The sequence below is a fragment of the Bos mutus genome, chromosome 13 (assembly GCF_027580195.1).
Source record: "Bos mutus isolate GX-2022 chromosome 13, NWIPB_WYAK_1.1, whole genome shotgun sequence".
Lineage (NCBI taxonomy): Eukaryota > Metazoa > Chordata > Mammalia > Artiodactyla > Bovidae > Bos > Bos mutus.
This window is the reverse complement of record NC_091629.1, coordinates 74,301,946-74,318,554: the sequence shown is the minus strand read 5'-3', so window position 1 is coordinate 74,318,554 and position 16,609 is coordinate 74,301,946. Positions and strand designations below refer to the sequence as shown.

The following is a 16,609-nucleotide window of genomic DNA, read 5'->3' as shown; positions in this document are numbered from 1 at the left end:
AGGAGAAGGGGACGACAGAGGATGAGATGGCTGGATGGCATCACTGACTCGAAGGACATGAGTCTGGGTGAACTCCGGGAATTGGTGATGGACAGGGAGGCCTGGTGTGCTGCGATTCATGGGGTCGCGAAGAGTCGGACAGGACTGAGCGACTGAACTGAACTGAACTGAAGCTGCCACCTCTAATCCACTACATACCTCAAAATTTCATGCTTATTTGACAGTGTCTTTGTGAATCAATAACATTACCTCCCCCCTTGAAACAGTTGCCCATATTCATAAATAGTTAAAAACACTTGAATTTATAAATCATCTTTCCTAAAAATATATTAGAAAACTTTTTATATATAGCATTTCAATGTATTTTAAAACATTGACTTTATATATCTTTGTTTAATATATTTTAATATTATTTGTTTAAAATACATGAAAATACAAATTATCGTACTGCTGTAAAACATTAAAAATATATCAGGTTTTAGAAGGTAATGTCTGGCTTGTTTTAAATACACCAGCATGCTGACTGTTGTGTGCAGGACAGAACTTTTTCTATTTTAAATGTAGCAGCGCCCTCTAGAGTGAAAGGTTTATAGAATTTGATAAAGGAGATGTTTCACACCGTCCTGGGTTCTTGATCCCTACCATTCCAAGGGATAGCTTGTTACATAGCAAAGAGTGGAAACTACATTTTTTTGTTCTGAGTAAATGTTCTTTACAAGGATGCTTTTTGGGTAACTTGAACAAAATATAAATAAACTTGTTCATTATTTTGTTGGTAGTTTGCACATTTTGTTCTCATATTCTTGTGAAACCATTAGTACATAATTACGTCTTAAAATTCATATCTTTATAATGTTAATAGCAAGAATTGAACATTTCGTTGACCAATATAACAGGGCTAGTCAGGGTTATGGTTTTTCCAGTGGTCATGTATGGATATGAGAGTTTGACTGTAAAGAAAGCTGAGCACTGAAGAACTGATGCTTTTGAACTGTGATGTTGGAGAAGACTCTTGAGAGTCCCTTGGACTGCAGGGAGAGCCAACCAGTCCATCCTAAAGGAGATCAGTCCTGGGTGTTCATTGGTGGGACTGATGTTGAAGCTGAAACTCCAATACTTTGGCCACCTGACGCGAAGAGCTGACTCATTGGAAAAGACCCTGATGCTGGGAAAGATTGAAGGTGGGAGGAGAAGGGGACAACAGAAGATGGGATGGTTGGATGGCATCATCGACTTGATGCACATGGGTTTGGGTGGATTCCAGGAGTTGGTGATGGACAGGGAGGCCTGGCGTGCTGCAGTCCCTGCGGTCACAAAGAGTCGGACACAACTGAGCGACTGAACTGAACTGAACTGAAATTTATTGAATGCCTATTATATATATGATAACTGCATTTTGTATTGAGGAATACTTGATAAATAGAGAATAGACCACATTCCTGGTAATAGTTACACATTTATTTCCATTTGTCTAATGTGTCAAAGTGTGACCCATATTGGCTCTTGTATTAAAATTGTCTTTATTAAATTAAGAATATTACTATTAATATACATTCCTTCTTTATTACAGAAGAAAATACTCAGGAACCATCACATGGGAAGAAAAGTTTGAGTGAGAAAGTTTCTCTGTATAGAGGTGACATCACATTGCTAGAGGTGGATGCTATAGTCAATGCGGGTGAGTAGTTGATATTTTGTGATGTATTTGTTATACTGTTGCCCTAAATCTGGGTTCGCGTCTTGGTGGGTATCAGGCCAAAAGGCCACAAATTGGGAGAAAGAAAGATTTATTACTTGCAGCAAGAAGAATGCTGGGGATCTTTTCCAAAGCAGTGTTTCCCAGAACAGTAAGATTGGGGAATTTTTATGCTAAGGATACTTGCATACTCATGAAGGGGCTTGAGCAGAGGAGAATTCAGCCTAGAGCTGGGGCAAAGGTTGACAGAGCCCCAGTTTTAGTTGGTTGAAGTCAGAAAAGGTCGTTATCATCTTTCCATGCTCCACCTGGATGTGGGTCTTTGTTCCTGCCTAACTCACACATTTAAATTGTTATTTGTATCCCTTAAGGAGGAACTAGGACTCTGTTTTACTGCTCAACTGTTGTTTCTTGACTGTTTCTCCTTTGTTCCTGCATTCCTTCACCTGCGGTAAGATCAGTAATTACTGGGATGTGTTCAAGGGCAAGCGTTGTTACCCAGGCTTAGATCACAAAATGACCTAGGCCACAGATGACTTCTTTAAAGTCAAGAAAGTCATGCCTGGTTCTCTTTCTCCGGGGACCCCGTACCCCATCTGCTTGCAATACAAAATATTTATTGTTTAAAAATATTTTTTCATAAATAGGAATACAAATGTTTAAGAAAAAATACCCTTCCAGAGATAGAGATGTCATGTATTAAAGACACTGAGCATTTGTTTTATGTACGTGCTGCAGTTAATGTGCTAACTCTACATGGTATCCATACTGAGTTGTAACTAGGGTACTGGACCCCTGGAAAAGTAACAGGTTGTTGCAGAAAGTTCCTTAGAAAGAACTTTAGCAGCTGTATTATTGTTGATTTAATGCTTCAGTTAATAGTTGGCCAACATAAAAGCAAGTTCATTAAGCTTTTCCTTCTTTTGACTTTGTAAAGAGATGTTTGATCTACACCAGACAGAAATAAAATATAAAGAAATTATTTCTGTAGTTTCCAAACTCTGTTGCTTGGTTTCAACCATTCATGTTTGTTTTTAATGGTTTATTTTATGATTAATGATCTTATAATTTGGGGTTTCAAACATTGGGAAATAACAATTAATGTTAAATTTTAATTTATTTTATAGTGGTCTGTATCTTTTATATATTTTACCATGTGACTGTATATCAAGAAATACATAATGTTTGTGATTCTATAAAAATAAATATCAATAATTGGATATTTCATAATTTTAATTTGTGTTCTGTAAAGTTAGGCTCTTTGCAAGTTAAAAGGTTTAAAACCAAATGCAGACTTAGGTAAAGAGAAGCATTATTCAAAAAGATTATTACAATAAGGGGTGGAGACTTATCTCAGTAGGAGGAGGAAGAATATTGCGATAGGAAGAACCACTTTGACTATGAGATAAGCAAGCAAGCATCTCAAAGTTCAAGCAGAAAAGGACTTTTTTTTTTTACAGAGAGGCATGAACATTGGATGTGGGTGGCATGATTGGACAGTTGATCAGGGAACATTTTTCCTTGAGGCCAGCTTATTTTGGAAGGGGTCATTAAAGAGGGGTTGTTCACCTTCCATTGCTCAAGGGTAGGTCAAAGTTCAGGGGCTTGGAGGAAGGAAAGAAGCCTGAATAAAGTTTGGTCAAGTCTGGTTAATAGGCATTGATCAAGCAGAATGGTTGATGGGGACAGATAGTTTAGCAAATCATTTATGAGACAAAGAATGGGAATTTGGAGAGTCTGTGCCTTGGTCTTGTCATAGCATACAAGGGTCATTGGGAGTTTTATCTCAGTCATATGGGGAAGACTAGCTCTTTGCAGTAAGCTGTTTTCCAGAACACAGAAGGGTGGGGGTTAATTTCTTGACAGACCTTGCTTTCCAGGAATACACAAGTTAGTTGGAGAGCTCCCTGTTGTCTCAGGTTTCACTCTGGTGATGTGTAAAGTCAAACAACATAGTAGGAACGTTCCTTGGTGTGTGCCCTAAATTCCATAAATGTGAGCTTTAATTTAAAGAAATTAATTATTTAATTAAATATATATATATATATACACACACACACATACATTGGGACTTCCCTGGTGGCTGAGACAGTAAAGAATCTGCCTGCAATGTGAAAAATGTGAAAGACCTAGATTTGATCCCTGGGTCAGGAGATCCCCTGGAGAAGGAAATAGGCAACCCACTCCAGTATTGTTGCCTGGAGAATTCCATGGACAGAGGAGCCTGGCGGGCTTATAGTCCATCGGTCGCAAAGAGTTGGACACGACTGAGCGACTAACAGTTTCACACTATCTGTACATTACTGGCTGTCCTCTGTATTGTTGTAATTTCCAGTCGTTGATCCCAGTTCTGCCATATGGAGTAAAGTTGTTGACATTTATTTCCTTAAATGCCTTAAGACTACTCTCATGAGTTTTTTCTTTCTTGTTATTAACATAACATTGAATTTGCCTTGATAGCATACTTAATAATACTAGTAATCATGGTTTTCCTTGAGTTTTGTTAACTGTATACTCATTTATCTCCCCGTTGAGGCTATCGACTGGTGTTTTTTCCACTTGTGGTATAATCTCTCGAAGTAGTGTCTTGTCCTTATGTTCTTAATAAACACCTGGTCATATGTATTTGTTAAATTGAACTACACAATAGAGTTTATAGCACCTTTGACCCATAGCACATTCAACAATGGGGACTTGAAACAGTGAACACAATTTGGCTCATTTAAGAAAAACTATTTGATCAAGAAATAAAAATAATTTTAGTGAAATAAAATGGTGCTAAAGAGAAAGCATCATTAACAGGAAAACATCCCATTACTCTTTTGATTCTTTGTCCTTGCTTGTGTAATTTTTTTATAGCTGTCACATAGTATACAAGAGTTTGACAAATTTATACAAAGGCAGGCAGCAACTCCTAAAAGCATTTGGCACTGTTGGCTTACCTCTCTGGCTGAGGTAATTATAGTTTGGCCATGCTCTGCATCTCCCAAGGACAGCCTCATCAGGAAGTTCTTAGGTACATGCAAAGAGATGCCAAATGCACAGCCTAATGACTTTATTTACAGCTTTCTGCTGTGCTGCTTTGTTTGCCTGGTGTGTCAGGAGAGGAACAGCTGTTGACTTTCAGGTGAACAAGGCGACATGGCAGGAAACTCCAGAGTTGCCTCTGGTGAGAGGGGAGTGGGAGGCCGTTTGCCCAGTCAAGCCGCCAAAGCAGCCGCGTCATCACTTTCCACCTTGTAAAGTTCTCTTCCCGTGTCTGTATTAGTGCATTGGAACGCCTGGTTGTCATGAATGAAATGATTTGATATTTAAAACTTTTTCCCAACCAGGTACTTTCCAAACTTCAATCTTGCAGTTCAGTTGCTCAGTCGTGTTCAACTCTTTTCAATCCCATGGATGCTAGGCTTTCCTGTTCATCACCAACTCCCGGAGTTTACTCAAATTCTTGCCCATTGAGTCGGTGATGCCATCCAACCATCTCATCCTCTGTTGTCCCCTTCTCCGCCTGCCTTCATTCTTTCCCAGCATCATGGTCTTTTCAAATGAGTCAGCTTTTCACATCAGGTGGCCAAAGTATTGGAGTTTCAGCTTCAACATCAGTCCCACCAATGAACACCCAGGACTGATCTCCTTTAGGATGGACTGGTTGGGTCTCCTTGCAGTCCAAGGACTCTCAAGAGTCTTCTCCAACACCACAGTTCAAAAGCATCAATTCTTCAATGCTCAGCTTTCTTTATAGTCCAACTCTCACATCCATACCTGACTACTGGAAAAACCATAGCTTTGACTAGACAGACCTTTGTTGACCAAGTAATGTCTCTGCTTTTTAATCTGCTGTCTAGGTTGGTCATAGCTTTTCTTCCAAGGAACAAGTGTCTTTAAATTTCATGGCTGCAGTCACCATCTGCAGTGATTTTTGAGCCCAGGAAAATAAAGTCAGTCACTGTTTCCATTGTTTCCTCATCTATTTGCCATGAAATGATGGGACAGCATGCCGTGATCTTTGTTTTTGGAATGTTGAGTTTTAAGCCAGCTTTTTTACTCTCCTCTTTTACTTTCATCAAGACAGTCTTTAGTTCCTCTTTGCTTTTTGCCTTAAGGGTGGTATCATTGGTGTATCTGAGGTTATTGATTTTTCTTGATTCCAGTTTGTGCTTCATCCAGGTTGGCATTTCACATGATGTACTCGGCATATAAGTTAAATAGGTAGGGTGACTGTATACAGCCTTGATGTATATATTTCCTTCCCAATTTTGAACCAGTCCATTGTTTCATGTCCCATTCTAACTGTTGCTTCTTGAGCTGCATACAGGTTTCTCAGGAGGCAGGTAAGGTGGTCTGATATTCCCGTCTCTTTAAGAATTTTCCACAGTTTGTTGTGATTCACACAGTCAAAGGCTTTAGCGTAGTCAGTGAAGCAGAAGTAGATGTTTTTCTGGAATTCTGTTGCTTTTCCTGTGATCCAACAGATATTGGCAATTTGATCTCTAGTTCCTCTACTTTTTCTACATACAACTTGAACATCTGGAAGTTTTCAGTTCATGTACTATTGAAGCCTAGCTTAGAGAATTTTGAGCATTACTTTGCTAGTGTGTGAGATGGCAATTGTTCAGTAGTTTGAACACTCTTTGGCATTGCCTTTCTTTGGGATTGTAATGAAAACTGACCTTTTCCAGTCCTGTGGCCACTGGTAAGATTTCCAAATTTGCTAGCATATTGAATGTAGCACTTTCACAGCATCATCTTTTAGGCTTTGAAATAGCTCAGCTGGAATTCTGTCGCCTCCACTAGCATTGTTCAGAGTGATGTTTGCTAAGGCCCACTTGACTTCGCACTCCAGGATGTCTGGCTCTAGATGAGTGATCACACCATCATAATTATCTGGGTCATAAAGATCTTTTTTGTATAGTTCTGTGTATTCTTTCCACCTCTTCTTAATATCTTCTGCTTCTGTTAGGTCCATACCATTTCTGTTTTATTGTGCCCATCTTTGCATGAAATGTTCCCTGGGTATCTATAATTTTCTTGAAGAGATCTCTAGTCTTTCACATTCTATTTTCCTCTATTTCTTTGCATTGATCACTGAGGAAGGCTTTCTTATTGCTCCTTGTTATTCTTTGGAACTCTGCATTCAGATGGGTATATCTTTTCTTTTCTCCTTTGCCTTAACTTCTCCTCTTTTCTCAGCTATTTGTAAGGCCTCCTCAGACAACCATTTTGCCTTTTTGCATTTCTTTTTCTTGGGGATGGTTTTGATTAAAGACTCCTGTAAATGTTATGATCCTCTGTCCGTTGTTCTTCAGGCACTCTATCAGATCTAATCCCTTGAATCTGTTTGTCACTTCTACTCTATAATCATAAGGGATTTGATTTAGGTTATACCTGAATGGTCTAGTGGTTTTCCCTACTTTCTTCAACTTAAGTCTGAATTTTGCAATGAGGAGTTCATGATCTGAGCCATAGTCAAATCCTGGTCTTTTTTTGCTGACTGTATAGCGCTTCTCCATCTTTGGCTGCAAAGAATAAAATTAATCTGATTTCGGTGTTGACCATCTGGTGATGTCCATGTGTAGAGTCATCTCTTGTGTTGTTGGAAGAGGGTGATTGCTATCATCAGTGCGTTCTCTTGGCAAAACTCTATTAGCCTTTGCCCTGCTTCATTTTGTGCTCCACGGCCAAATTTGCCTGTTACTCCAGGTATTTCTTGACTTCCTAGTTTTGCAGTCCAGTCCTCCATGATTAAAAGGCATCTTTTTTTGGTGTTACTTCTTGAAGGTCTTATAAGTCTTCATAGAACTATTCATCTTCAGCTTCTTTGGCATTAGTGGTTGAGGCATAGACTTGGATTTCTGCGATATTGAATGGTTTGCCTTGGAAATGAACAGAGATCATTCTGTCACTTTTGAGATTGCATCTCAGTACTGCATTTCAGACTCTTTTGTTGACTCAGAGGGATATTCCATTTCTTCTAAGGGATTCTTGCCTACAGTAGTAGATGTAATGGTCGTTTGAATTAAATTTTCCTATTCTGGTCCACTATAGTTCACTGATAGCTAAAATGTCAATGTTCACTCTTGGCATCTCCTGCTTGACCACTTCTAATTTACCTTGATTCATGGACCTAACATTCCAGGTTCCTATGCCAATTATATCAAAGAAGTTCTTGCCCTGTTGCATAAGTTCTAGGGCCCACAACAGATTCCCCAACCTGAGGATCTGGCAAAGAGATTGAGAATCCCTGGGGAATTTGAAGGCCAGTGGACTTTGATTACAGAACTTCCACAGGACTGGGGAAACAGACTCTTGGAGGGCACAAACAAACCTTGTGCCCAGGAGAAAGGAGCAGTGAACCCACAAGAGACTGAGCCGGACTTACCTGTGAGTGTCCAGGAGTCTCTAGCAGAGGTGTGCATTGACAGTGGGCTGCTTTGGGGTCAGGGGCACTGAATACAGAAGTCTTGGGAACTGTGGGGTGTTCTGGCATAAGTCCTTTTGAAGGAAGTCATAACCCCTAACATAACCCTTACCTGACCTTAGGTCACACTATAGGGCGGGAACACTGCCCCACCCATTAACAGAAAATTGGATTAAAGATTTCCTGAGCATGGCCTATCAGAGCAAGACTCAGATTCCCTTACAGCCAGTCCCTCCCATCAGGAAGCTTCCACAAGCCTCTTATCTTTATCCATCAGAGGGTAGACACAATGAAAATCACAATCACAGAAAACTCACCAAGCTGATCACATGGATCACAGCCTTTTCTAAGTTTGTGAACCTATGAGCCACGCTGTGTAGGGCCACTCAAGACGGATGGGTCATGGTGGAAAGTTCTGACAAAACGTGGTCCACTGGAGAAGGAAATAGCAAACCACTGCAGCATCCTTACTTTGAGAACCCCATGAACAGTATGAACAGGCAAAAAGATATGACACTGACAGGTGAACTTCCCGGGTCGGTAGGTGCCCAATATGCTACTGGAGAAGAGGGGAGAAACAGCTCAGGAAAGAATGAAGAGGTTGAGTTAAAGCAAAACAAAAACAAAACAAAACCCCCCAAAACCCAGTGGTAGATGTGACTGTTGGTGGAAGTAATATCTGATGCTGTAGGGAAATGGCATCCCACTCCAGTATTCTTGTCTAGAGAAGCCCATGGATGAAGGAGCCTGGCAGGCTACAGTCCATGGGGTTGTAAGAATCGGACACGACTTAGTGATTAAACCACCAAAGAATGGTATTGTATAGGAACCTGGAATGTAGGTCCATGAATCAATGTAAATTGGAACTGGTCAAATAAAAATCTGAAGTTATGTAAATTTTGAGTTAACAGATTGAGGATTTTGTAAATATTAGCTCATAAAATTTTACTTATTGTAAGGAAGCCTGAGATTATAACTATAGAACATTTAGGTCCTTATTAGAGTTCACTGTGTCTGAAAAGTTGAACTACAATTGAAGTATTAACCACAATTAAACAGTTATTGTAAGTTTTATGCAAGCAGACAAAATAAAACTAATATACCATTTCTTTCCATGATTTCCTTGAGGTTCTGCAGTGTTTTTCTTCTTACTGAGTGAGCACTTTGGCTTATGTTTCTTCATATTGCTTTTCCTCTTTAAAATGGTTCCTCCACCTTTTAATCAGTTCTTTTCATTGCTTCTGAAGAACTTGATGGGACCTATGAGTCTGTTGAGTAAGGCAGTATTAAAATCAAGTGTTCATTATGAATTTACTGAAATCTTAGACCTCTTATTTTGGGATAACTGTCTACTAGACAGTAGCTAGCTACAGATTACTTATGGGGTGATAGCTAAAGTTTTTGGGAGCATTGTTGTTAGCATGGAGACAGTAATGTTCAGAAACTACTTCTTACCTCCCTCTGTAGATCTCTCCCAGTACCCATTCCAGTGAGGCCAAGCAAAGGGGAAAGAATTACTGTCCCTCATTCTGTGCTTTTACTTTCCCTCCTATGTTGTGCTGGAACCTGCTGAAAAGTTTCAAAATCACCACTGTGTGGAAAGCTCAACCTGTGAAATACAGTAGAGCAGACAGGTGTGAGTATGTAGGCTGGGTGAGAGCAATTTTTTGAGGGCTGAATTCTTAACACTGGCTACAGGTTTATGTGTGAGCTTCCAGCTGTAAGAATATCAGTGTCTTCGCTTTATCCAGGGTAAGGATAGACAGAAAACAGGGTCTGTATGAGGATGGAGTGAAAGATTAAATGAGAAAGGAGCTTTGTGAGGTGTTAAAATCCTCAAAGAATCCTCAAAAGAAAATAATTGCTATGGGAATGGGTGACTTCCAGAAAATTCCCTTCTGAGTTTTCAACTTCTACTTTTGATCACTCTTGTCACTATTTTTAATGGAATATCCCTTGGAGTTAAATAGTAGCATAGTCCTCAAGGGACTTTGAGAGACTAAAATTTTCAAAAAAAATGATGGGGTAAAGTGATTGGAGCTGCTCGGGCATTTATTCCATATTTTCAGTGGTTTTATTCTCTTTCTGAGAATTCTTCAGTGCACTTAGGAAGTTTACATTTTGTCCCATACTATTCAATTGGTTTCAAAAAATGTTTTAAAAATTTTTGGGGGTGTCTGATTGCCAAAGGAATACACTTTAATATTTAAAATAGGGAAAATAAAAATACAGAAAACAATAAAACATCTCCATGGTGTTTCCCAGCATATACATCATTGTTTAAGTTCAGTGTTTTTGCTTCAGGTTATTTTCTTTTTATTCCATAGGTGTATTTTGAATTGTAGAAAATACCACTTAATTTTTTTAACACTGCAGTCATTTTTACATGTCATTTTAAATTGCTGTGTGATATTCAGTTATACACATGAATATTGATTTAAGTATTCTCTCATTCTTGGAAATTTAGATTGTTTCTTGTTTTTACTGTTATCAACAGGCTGAAACAAACATCCTAGCAGATCTTTGAAAAAAATCTTTGATTAGTCCAGAGGGAGTATATTCCTTGCAGTGAAATTATGGCAGTATGAAAGTTTTTAAACTGTTGATGTATGTAACCAAATAGCTTTATGGAAAGGTTAAATGAATTTATATCACTTAGTTAAAAGATAATGTATTTCCCCAAACTTCATCAATCTTAAGTTTAATGATTTTTTTTAACCTATGCCTTTGAACTGTACTTTCAGTTCAGTTCAGTTCAGTTCAGTCGCTCAGTTGTGTCTGACTCTTTGCGATCCCGTGAATCGCAGCATGCCAGGCCTCCCTGTCCATCACCAACTCCCGGAGTTCACTCAAACTCACGTCCATCGAGTCGACGATGCCATCCGGCCATCTCATCCTCTGTCATCCCCTTCTCCTCCTGCCCCCAATCCCTCCCAGCATCAGGGTCTTTTCCAATGAGTCAACTCTTCGCATGAGGTAGCCAAAGTATTGGAATTTCAGCTTTAGCATCAGTCCTTCCAATGAATACCCAGGACTGATCTCCTTTAGGAGGGACTGGTTGGATCTCCTTGCAGTCCAAGGGACTCTCAAGAATCTTCTCCAACACCACGGTTCAAAAGCATCAATTCTTCGCTCAGCTTTCTTCACAGTCCAACTCTCACATCCGTACATGACCATTGGAAAAACCATAGCCTTGACTAGATGGACCTTTGTTGGAAAAGTAATATCTCTGCTTTTTAATATGCTATCTAGGTTGGCCACAAATTTCCTTCCAAGGAGTAAGTGTCTGTTAATTTCATGGCTGCAGTCACCATCTGCAGTGATTTTGGAGCCCCCAAAAACAAAGTCTGACACTGTTTCCCCATCTATTTGCCATGAAGTGATGGAACCATATGCTATGATCTTCGTTTTCTGAATGTTTGAGCTTTAAGCCAACTTTTTCACTCTCCTCTTTCACTTTCATCAAGAGGCTTTTTAGTTCCTCTTCACTTTCTGCCATAAGGGTGGTGTCATCTGCATATCTGAGGTTATTGATACTTCTCCCAGCAATCTTGATTCCAGCTTGTGCTTTTTCCAGCCCAGCGTTTCTCCTGATGTACTCTGCATATAAGTTAAATAAGCAGGGTGACAGTATACAGCCTTGAAGTACTCCTTTTCCTATTTGGAACCAGTCTGTTGTTCCATGTCCAGTTCTAACTGTTGCTTCCTGACCTGCATACAGATTTTTCAAGAGGCAGATCAGGTGGTCTGGTATTCCTATCTCTTTCAGAATTTTCCACAGTTTATTGTGATCCACACAGTCAAAGGCTTTGGCATAGTCAATAAAGCAAAAGTAGACGTTTTTCTGGAAGTCTCTTGCTTTTTTGATGATCCAGCGGATGTTGGCAATTTGATCTCTGGTTCCTCTGCCTTTTCTAAAACCAACTTGAACATCAGGAAGTTCACGGTTCACATATTGCTGAAGCCTGGCTTGGAGAATTTTGAGCATTACTTTACTAGCGTGTGAGATGAGTGCAATTGTGTGGTAGTTTGAGCATTCTTTGGCATTGTCTTTCTTTAGGATTGGAATGAAAACTGACCTTTTCCAGTCCTGTGGCCACTGCTGAGTTTTCCAGATTTGCTGGCATATTGAGTGCAGCACTTTCACAGCATCATCTTTCAGGATTTGAAATAGCTCAACTGGAATTCCATCACCTCCACTAGCTTTGTTCATAGTGATGCTTTCTAAGGCCCACTTGACTTCACTTTCCAGGATATCTGGCTCTAGGTGAGTGATCACACCATCATGATTTTGTTGGTCATGAAGCTCTTTTTTGTGTAGTTTTCTGTGGATTGTTGCCACCTCTTAATATATTTTGCTGCTGTTAGGTCCATGCCATTTCTGTCCTTTTTTGAGCCCATCTTTGCATGAAATGTTCCCTTGGTATCTCTAATTTTCTTGAAGAGATCTCTAGTCTTCCCATTTTGTTGTTTTCCTCTATTTCTTTGCATTGGTCACTGAGGAAGGCTTTCTCGTCTCTTCTTGTTATTCTTTGGAACTCTGCATTCAGATGCTTATATCTTTCCTTTTTCCTTTGCTTTTAACTTCTCCTCTTTTCACAGCTATTTTTAAGGCCTCTTTAGACAGCCATTTTACCTTTTTGCATTTCTTTTTCTCAGGGATGGTCTTGATGCTTGTCTCCTGTACAATGTCACGAACCTCTGTCCATAGTTCATCAGGCACTCTGTCTATCAGTTGTAGTCCCTTAAATCTATTTCTCACTTCCAGTGTATAATCATAAGGGATTTGATTTAGGTCGTACCTTAATGGTCTAGTGGTTTTCCCCACTTTCTTCAATTTAAGTCTGAATTTGGCAATAAGGAGTTCATGATCTGAACCACAGTCAGCTCCCAGTATTATTTTTGCTGACTATATAGTGCTTCTTCATCTTTGGCTGCAAAGAACATAATCAGTCTGATTTTGGTGTTGACCATCTGGTGATGTCCATGTGTAGAGTCTTCTCTTGTGTTGTTGGAAGAGGGTGTTTGCTATGACCAGTGCATTCTGCTGGCAAAACTCTATTAGCCTTTGCCCTGCTTCATTCCGTACTCAAAGGCCAAATTTGCCAGTTACTTCAGGTGTTTCTTGACTTCCTGCTTTTGCATTCCAGTCCCCTATAATGAAAAGGACATTTTTTTTGAGTGTTCTAAAACGTCTTGTAGAACAGGTCTTCATAGAACTATTCAACTTCAGCTTCTTCAGCATTACTGGTCGGGGCACAGACTTGGATTACTGTGATATTGAATGGTTTGCCTTGGAAACTAACAGAGATCATTCTGTCATTTTTGAGATTGCATCCAAGTACTGCATTTCAGACTCTGCATTTGTTGACCATGATGGCCACTCCATTTCTTCTAAGGGATTCCTGCCCACAGTAGTAGATATAATGGTCATCTGAGTTAAATTCCCCCATTCCAGTCCATTTTAATTTCGCTGATTCCTAGAATGTCGACATTCACTCTTGCCATCTCCTGTTGGACCACTTCCAATTTTGATTCATGAACCTGACATTTCCAGATTCCTATGCAATATTGCTCTTTACAGCATCGGACCTTGCTTCTATCACCAGTCACATCCACAACTGGGTGTTGTTTTTGCTTTGGCTCCATCCCTTCATTCTTTCTGGAGTTATTTCTCCACTGATCTCCAGTAGCATATTGGGTACCTACTGACCTGGGGAGTTCCCCTTTCAATATCCTATCATTTTGCCTTTTCATACTGTTCATGGGGTTCTCAAGGCAAGAATACTGAAGTGGTTTGCCATTCTTTTCTGCAGTGGACCACATTCTGTCAGACCTCTCCACCATGGCCATCCTGTCTTGGGTGGCCCCACAGGGCATGGCTTAGTTTCATTGAGTTAGACAAGGCTGTGGTCTGTGTGATCAGATTGGCTAGTTTTCTGTGATTATGGTTTCAGTGTGTCTGCCTTCCGATGCCCTCTCGCAACACCTACTATCTTTCTTGGGTTTCTCTTACCTTGGACTTGGGGTATGTCTTCATGGCTGCTCTAGCAAAGTGCAGCCACTGCTCCTTACCTTGGACGAGGGGTGTCTCCTCATGGCCGCTCCTCCTGACCTTGAAGGTGGAGTAGCTCCTCTTGGCCCTCCTGTGCTGATATAGCTGCTGCTCCTGGTCATGGGGTTGCTCCTTAGGCTGCCCCTACTGGCATCGGGCGGGGGGTAGCTCCTTTCGGCCGCCTCCCCTGGCCTCAGGAGTGGGTTAGCTCTCGGGCGCCGCCCCTGACCTCTGGCATGGGGTAGCCCTATTTATTATTGTTTAAATTTCCATTTCTTTGAAGATGGGAAATATACCTTTTGATATTGCCTTGTGGAATTGAATGCAGGATTTTACCTGTAAAATTTTATTGGCACCAATAAGGTACAGGTAGCTTGGTGGTGGTAACCTAGAGGCATTGGGTGTGGTTGGGTTGGATGGAGGCTTCAGGAGAACAGTACTGAATGTTTCTCAGTAGACAAACCCAGTAGCTCAAATTCATTGCCACTGTTCTGTTCTTGAAATCCAAGATAGTGGGGAAAGAGATGGACATTGCAGTACCTTGAGATGAGAGAAACTGTGTTTTTTTTTGTTTTGTATTGTTTCTGTCCCTTTCAGAGTAGTACCTAGGGTCTAGCACAGCGCTTGGTTCTGGGGATGTCTTATGGCCATGGCTTTGGTTCTTAGTGGTTGTTGAAAAGCATAGTTTCTCTGAAACTGAGCCTTTTCTCTATGCTAGAAAATCTCAGAGCCTACCCTGGGCTAGAATGGGTGGCAGTCCTTAGGTGCCATATAAGCCACAGGACCCTGCTCTGTAGAGTCTTGACATATACTGAAACCATCCCTAGCTTCTGAAATTGGATTCCAGTGCTTTCATTGCTACCCTCCATTTGCACTGAGCCAACTGGATTGAGACTGTAGAGGAAGGGACCAGTCCCTCGGAAGGGGAAGCAGCAGTGTTTATGTGGGATGAAGAAGGGATGGGATAAGTGAGTCGTAATTCTGTTGGTAGTTAATAAATATAAATGCTGTCTGCCATAGTTTGTCTTGTAATTGCATGACTTGTCAGTAGTTGATTATGGTTAAATCTAGTTAAAAACTGAACTTTATAACAATGCTAGGTGGCATTTTATGAGGCCTTGGAGCTGTCTAATGCTCATGTGTGACCTTATATGGAATCCTCTATGCTCTTTTACTTTTAAAATTTTTATTTATTAATTATACAGTAAAATTGAAAAATCAGTTTATGTACCCTTCTGGTTATTTCACCCAAAGAAATTGTATGTTTTATTTGTTTCATATACAAGTCAACTTAATTTCTAAGTTATTTTTCTTCTTTATGACTTTTGGGGAGCTTCTTCTTGTGGGGTCAAACCATGTGGATGATATTCATTCTATTCTGTTGGCTGAATATAATTGTCGTCACTTGGCTGTTAGTTTTTTTAATTTTTCTTCAATTAAAGCCTTGGTTTATATGTGTAGGGAAAGGGAAAAGTGACATTGATTTCATTAATTCATATAAAAATTAGGCTCCATAAATAATAGTGAAGAACACTAGCTTATCTCTAGAAAGTAAGCATTCTTATATTTTCCTGATATAGAAATTTTTTAAACTGCAGCAGTTTCAGAGGACTTATTGACTTTTATTAGATTTGTATTTGATGAATAGTCCCCATATGGAGTAAATTCTATGTGCTTAAAAAGAACAGAGTCAATGTTTGATGCTTGAGTAAGAAGAATATTCCTATAACTCAGATTTGGTACTTTTTGATTAACAAGTTGTTTTATTACACTTAGTGTAGTATAAAGGAAGATTTTGGTCACTTTGATAAGAAAGAAAGGTTGGGAAGTATTTTTCAACATTATTAACTGGTTTTAGCTTTCTGGTTATTAAAGCAGCCAGTGTTTGCTTTAGAATAGGGACAGAAATAAATATTTTGTTCTGGCATACTATCAGTGCAGTGGAACCAGCTTTTCACTACTCTTTTTATTTTTGTAACTGTTTGAAGAAGTAAATTTATGGCTTTAAATTTCCCTGGCTTTTTTTGACCTTAAGGTAACTCTGATTTGTTTGTTAAGTTTTAATTTTATGACAGATCACATCTCTGTTGTGTCCAAAGTTAAACTTCAGGGTAGAGGTATATTTTTCCATCCTGGGATTATGAACAGAATAAATTACCAGAGAATTATGTTTAAATGAATGTATAAGTGTAGGAATGTTGACTAGACTAGCTACACTTCCCCACATAAACAGCTTGTTAATGTGCAATCAGTCACTAGAGTTGCCATGAACTTGGAGCTTAATGAACAGGTGAAGAAAAAGGATTAATCCCAATTCAAAGTGGATCTGACAGCTTATCAGGCAATTTCACTGATCACTAATCCATTTCGTTTGGCAACTTAATTTATCACACAGTTAGAATTTTCATCCCACGGGTATCTGGGTGGAAATTAATTCAGA

The 16,609-nt window shown here is 39.6% G+C and overlaps 1 protein-coding gene across 1 annotated transcript in view; it reads left to right on the top strand.

Moving 5' to 3' along the window:
- MACROD2 (mono-ADP ribosylhydrolase 2) overlaps positions 1-16,609 on the top strand; it is a 2,305,531-nt gene that overhangs the window by 93,620 nt on the left and 2,195,302 nt on the right. Inside the window, exon 3 of the mRNA XM_070382044.1 lies at positions 1,571-1,678. Coding sequence (XP_070238145.1) covers positions 1,571-1,678 — 108 coding nt within the window. The remainder of the gene's footprint in view (positions 1-1,570; positions 1,679-16,609) is intronic.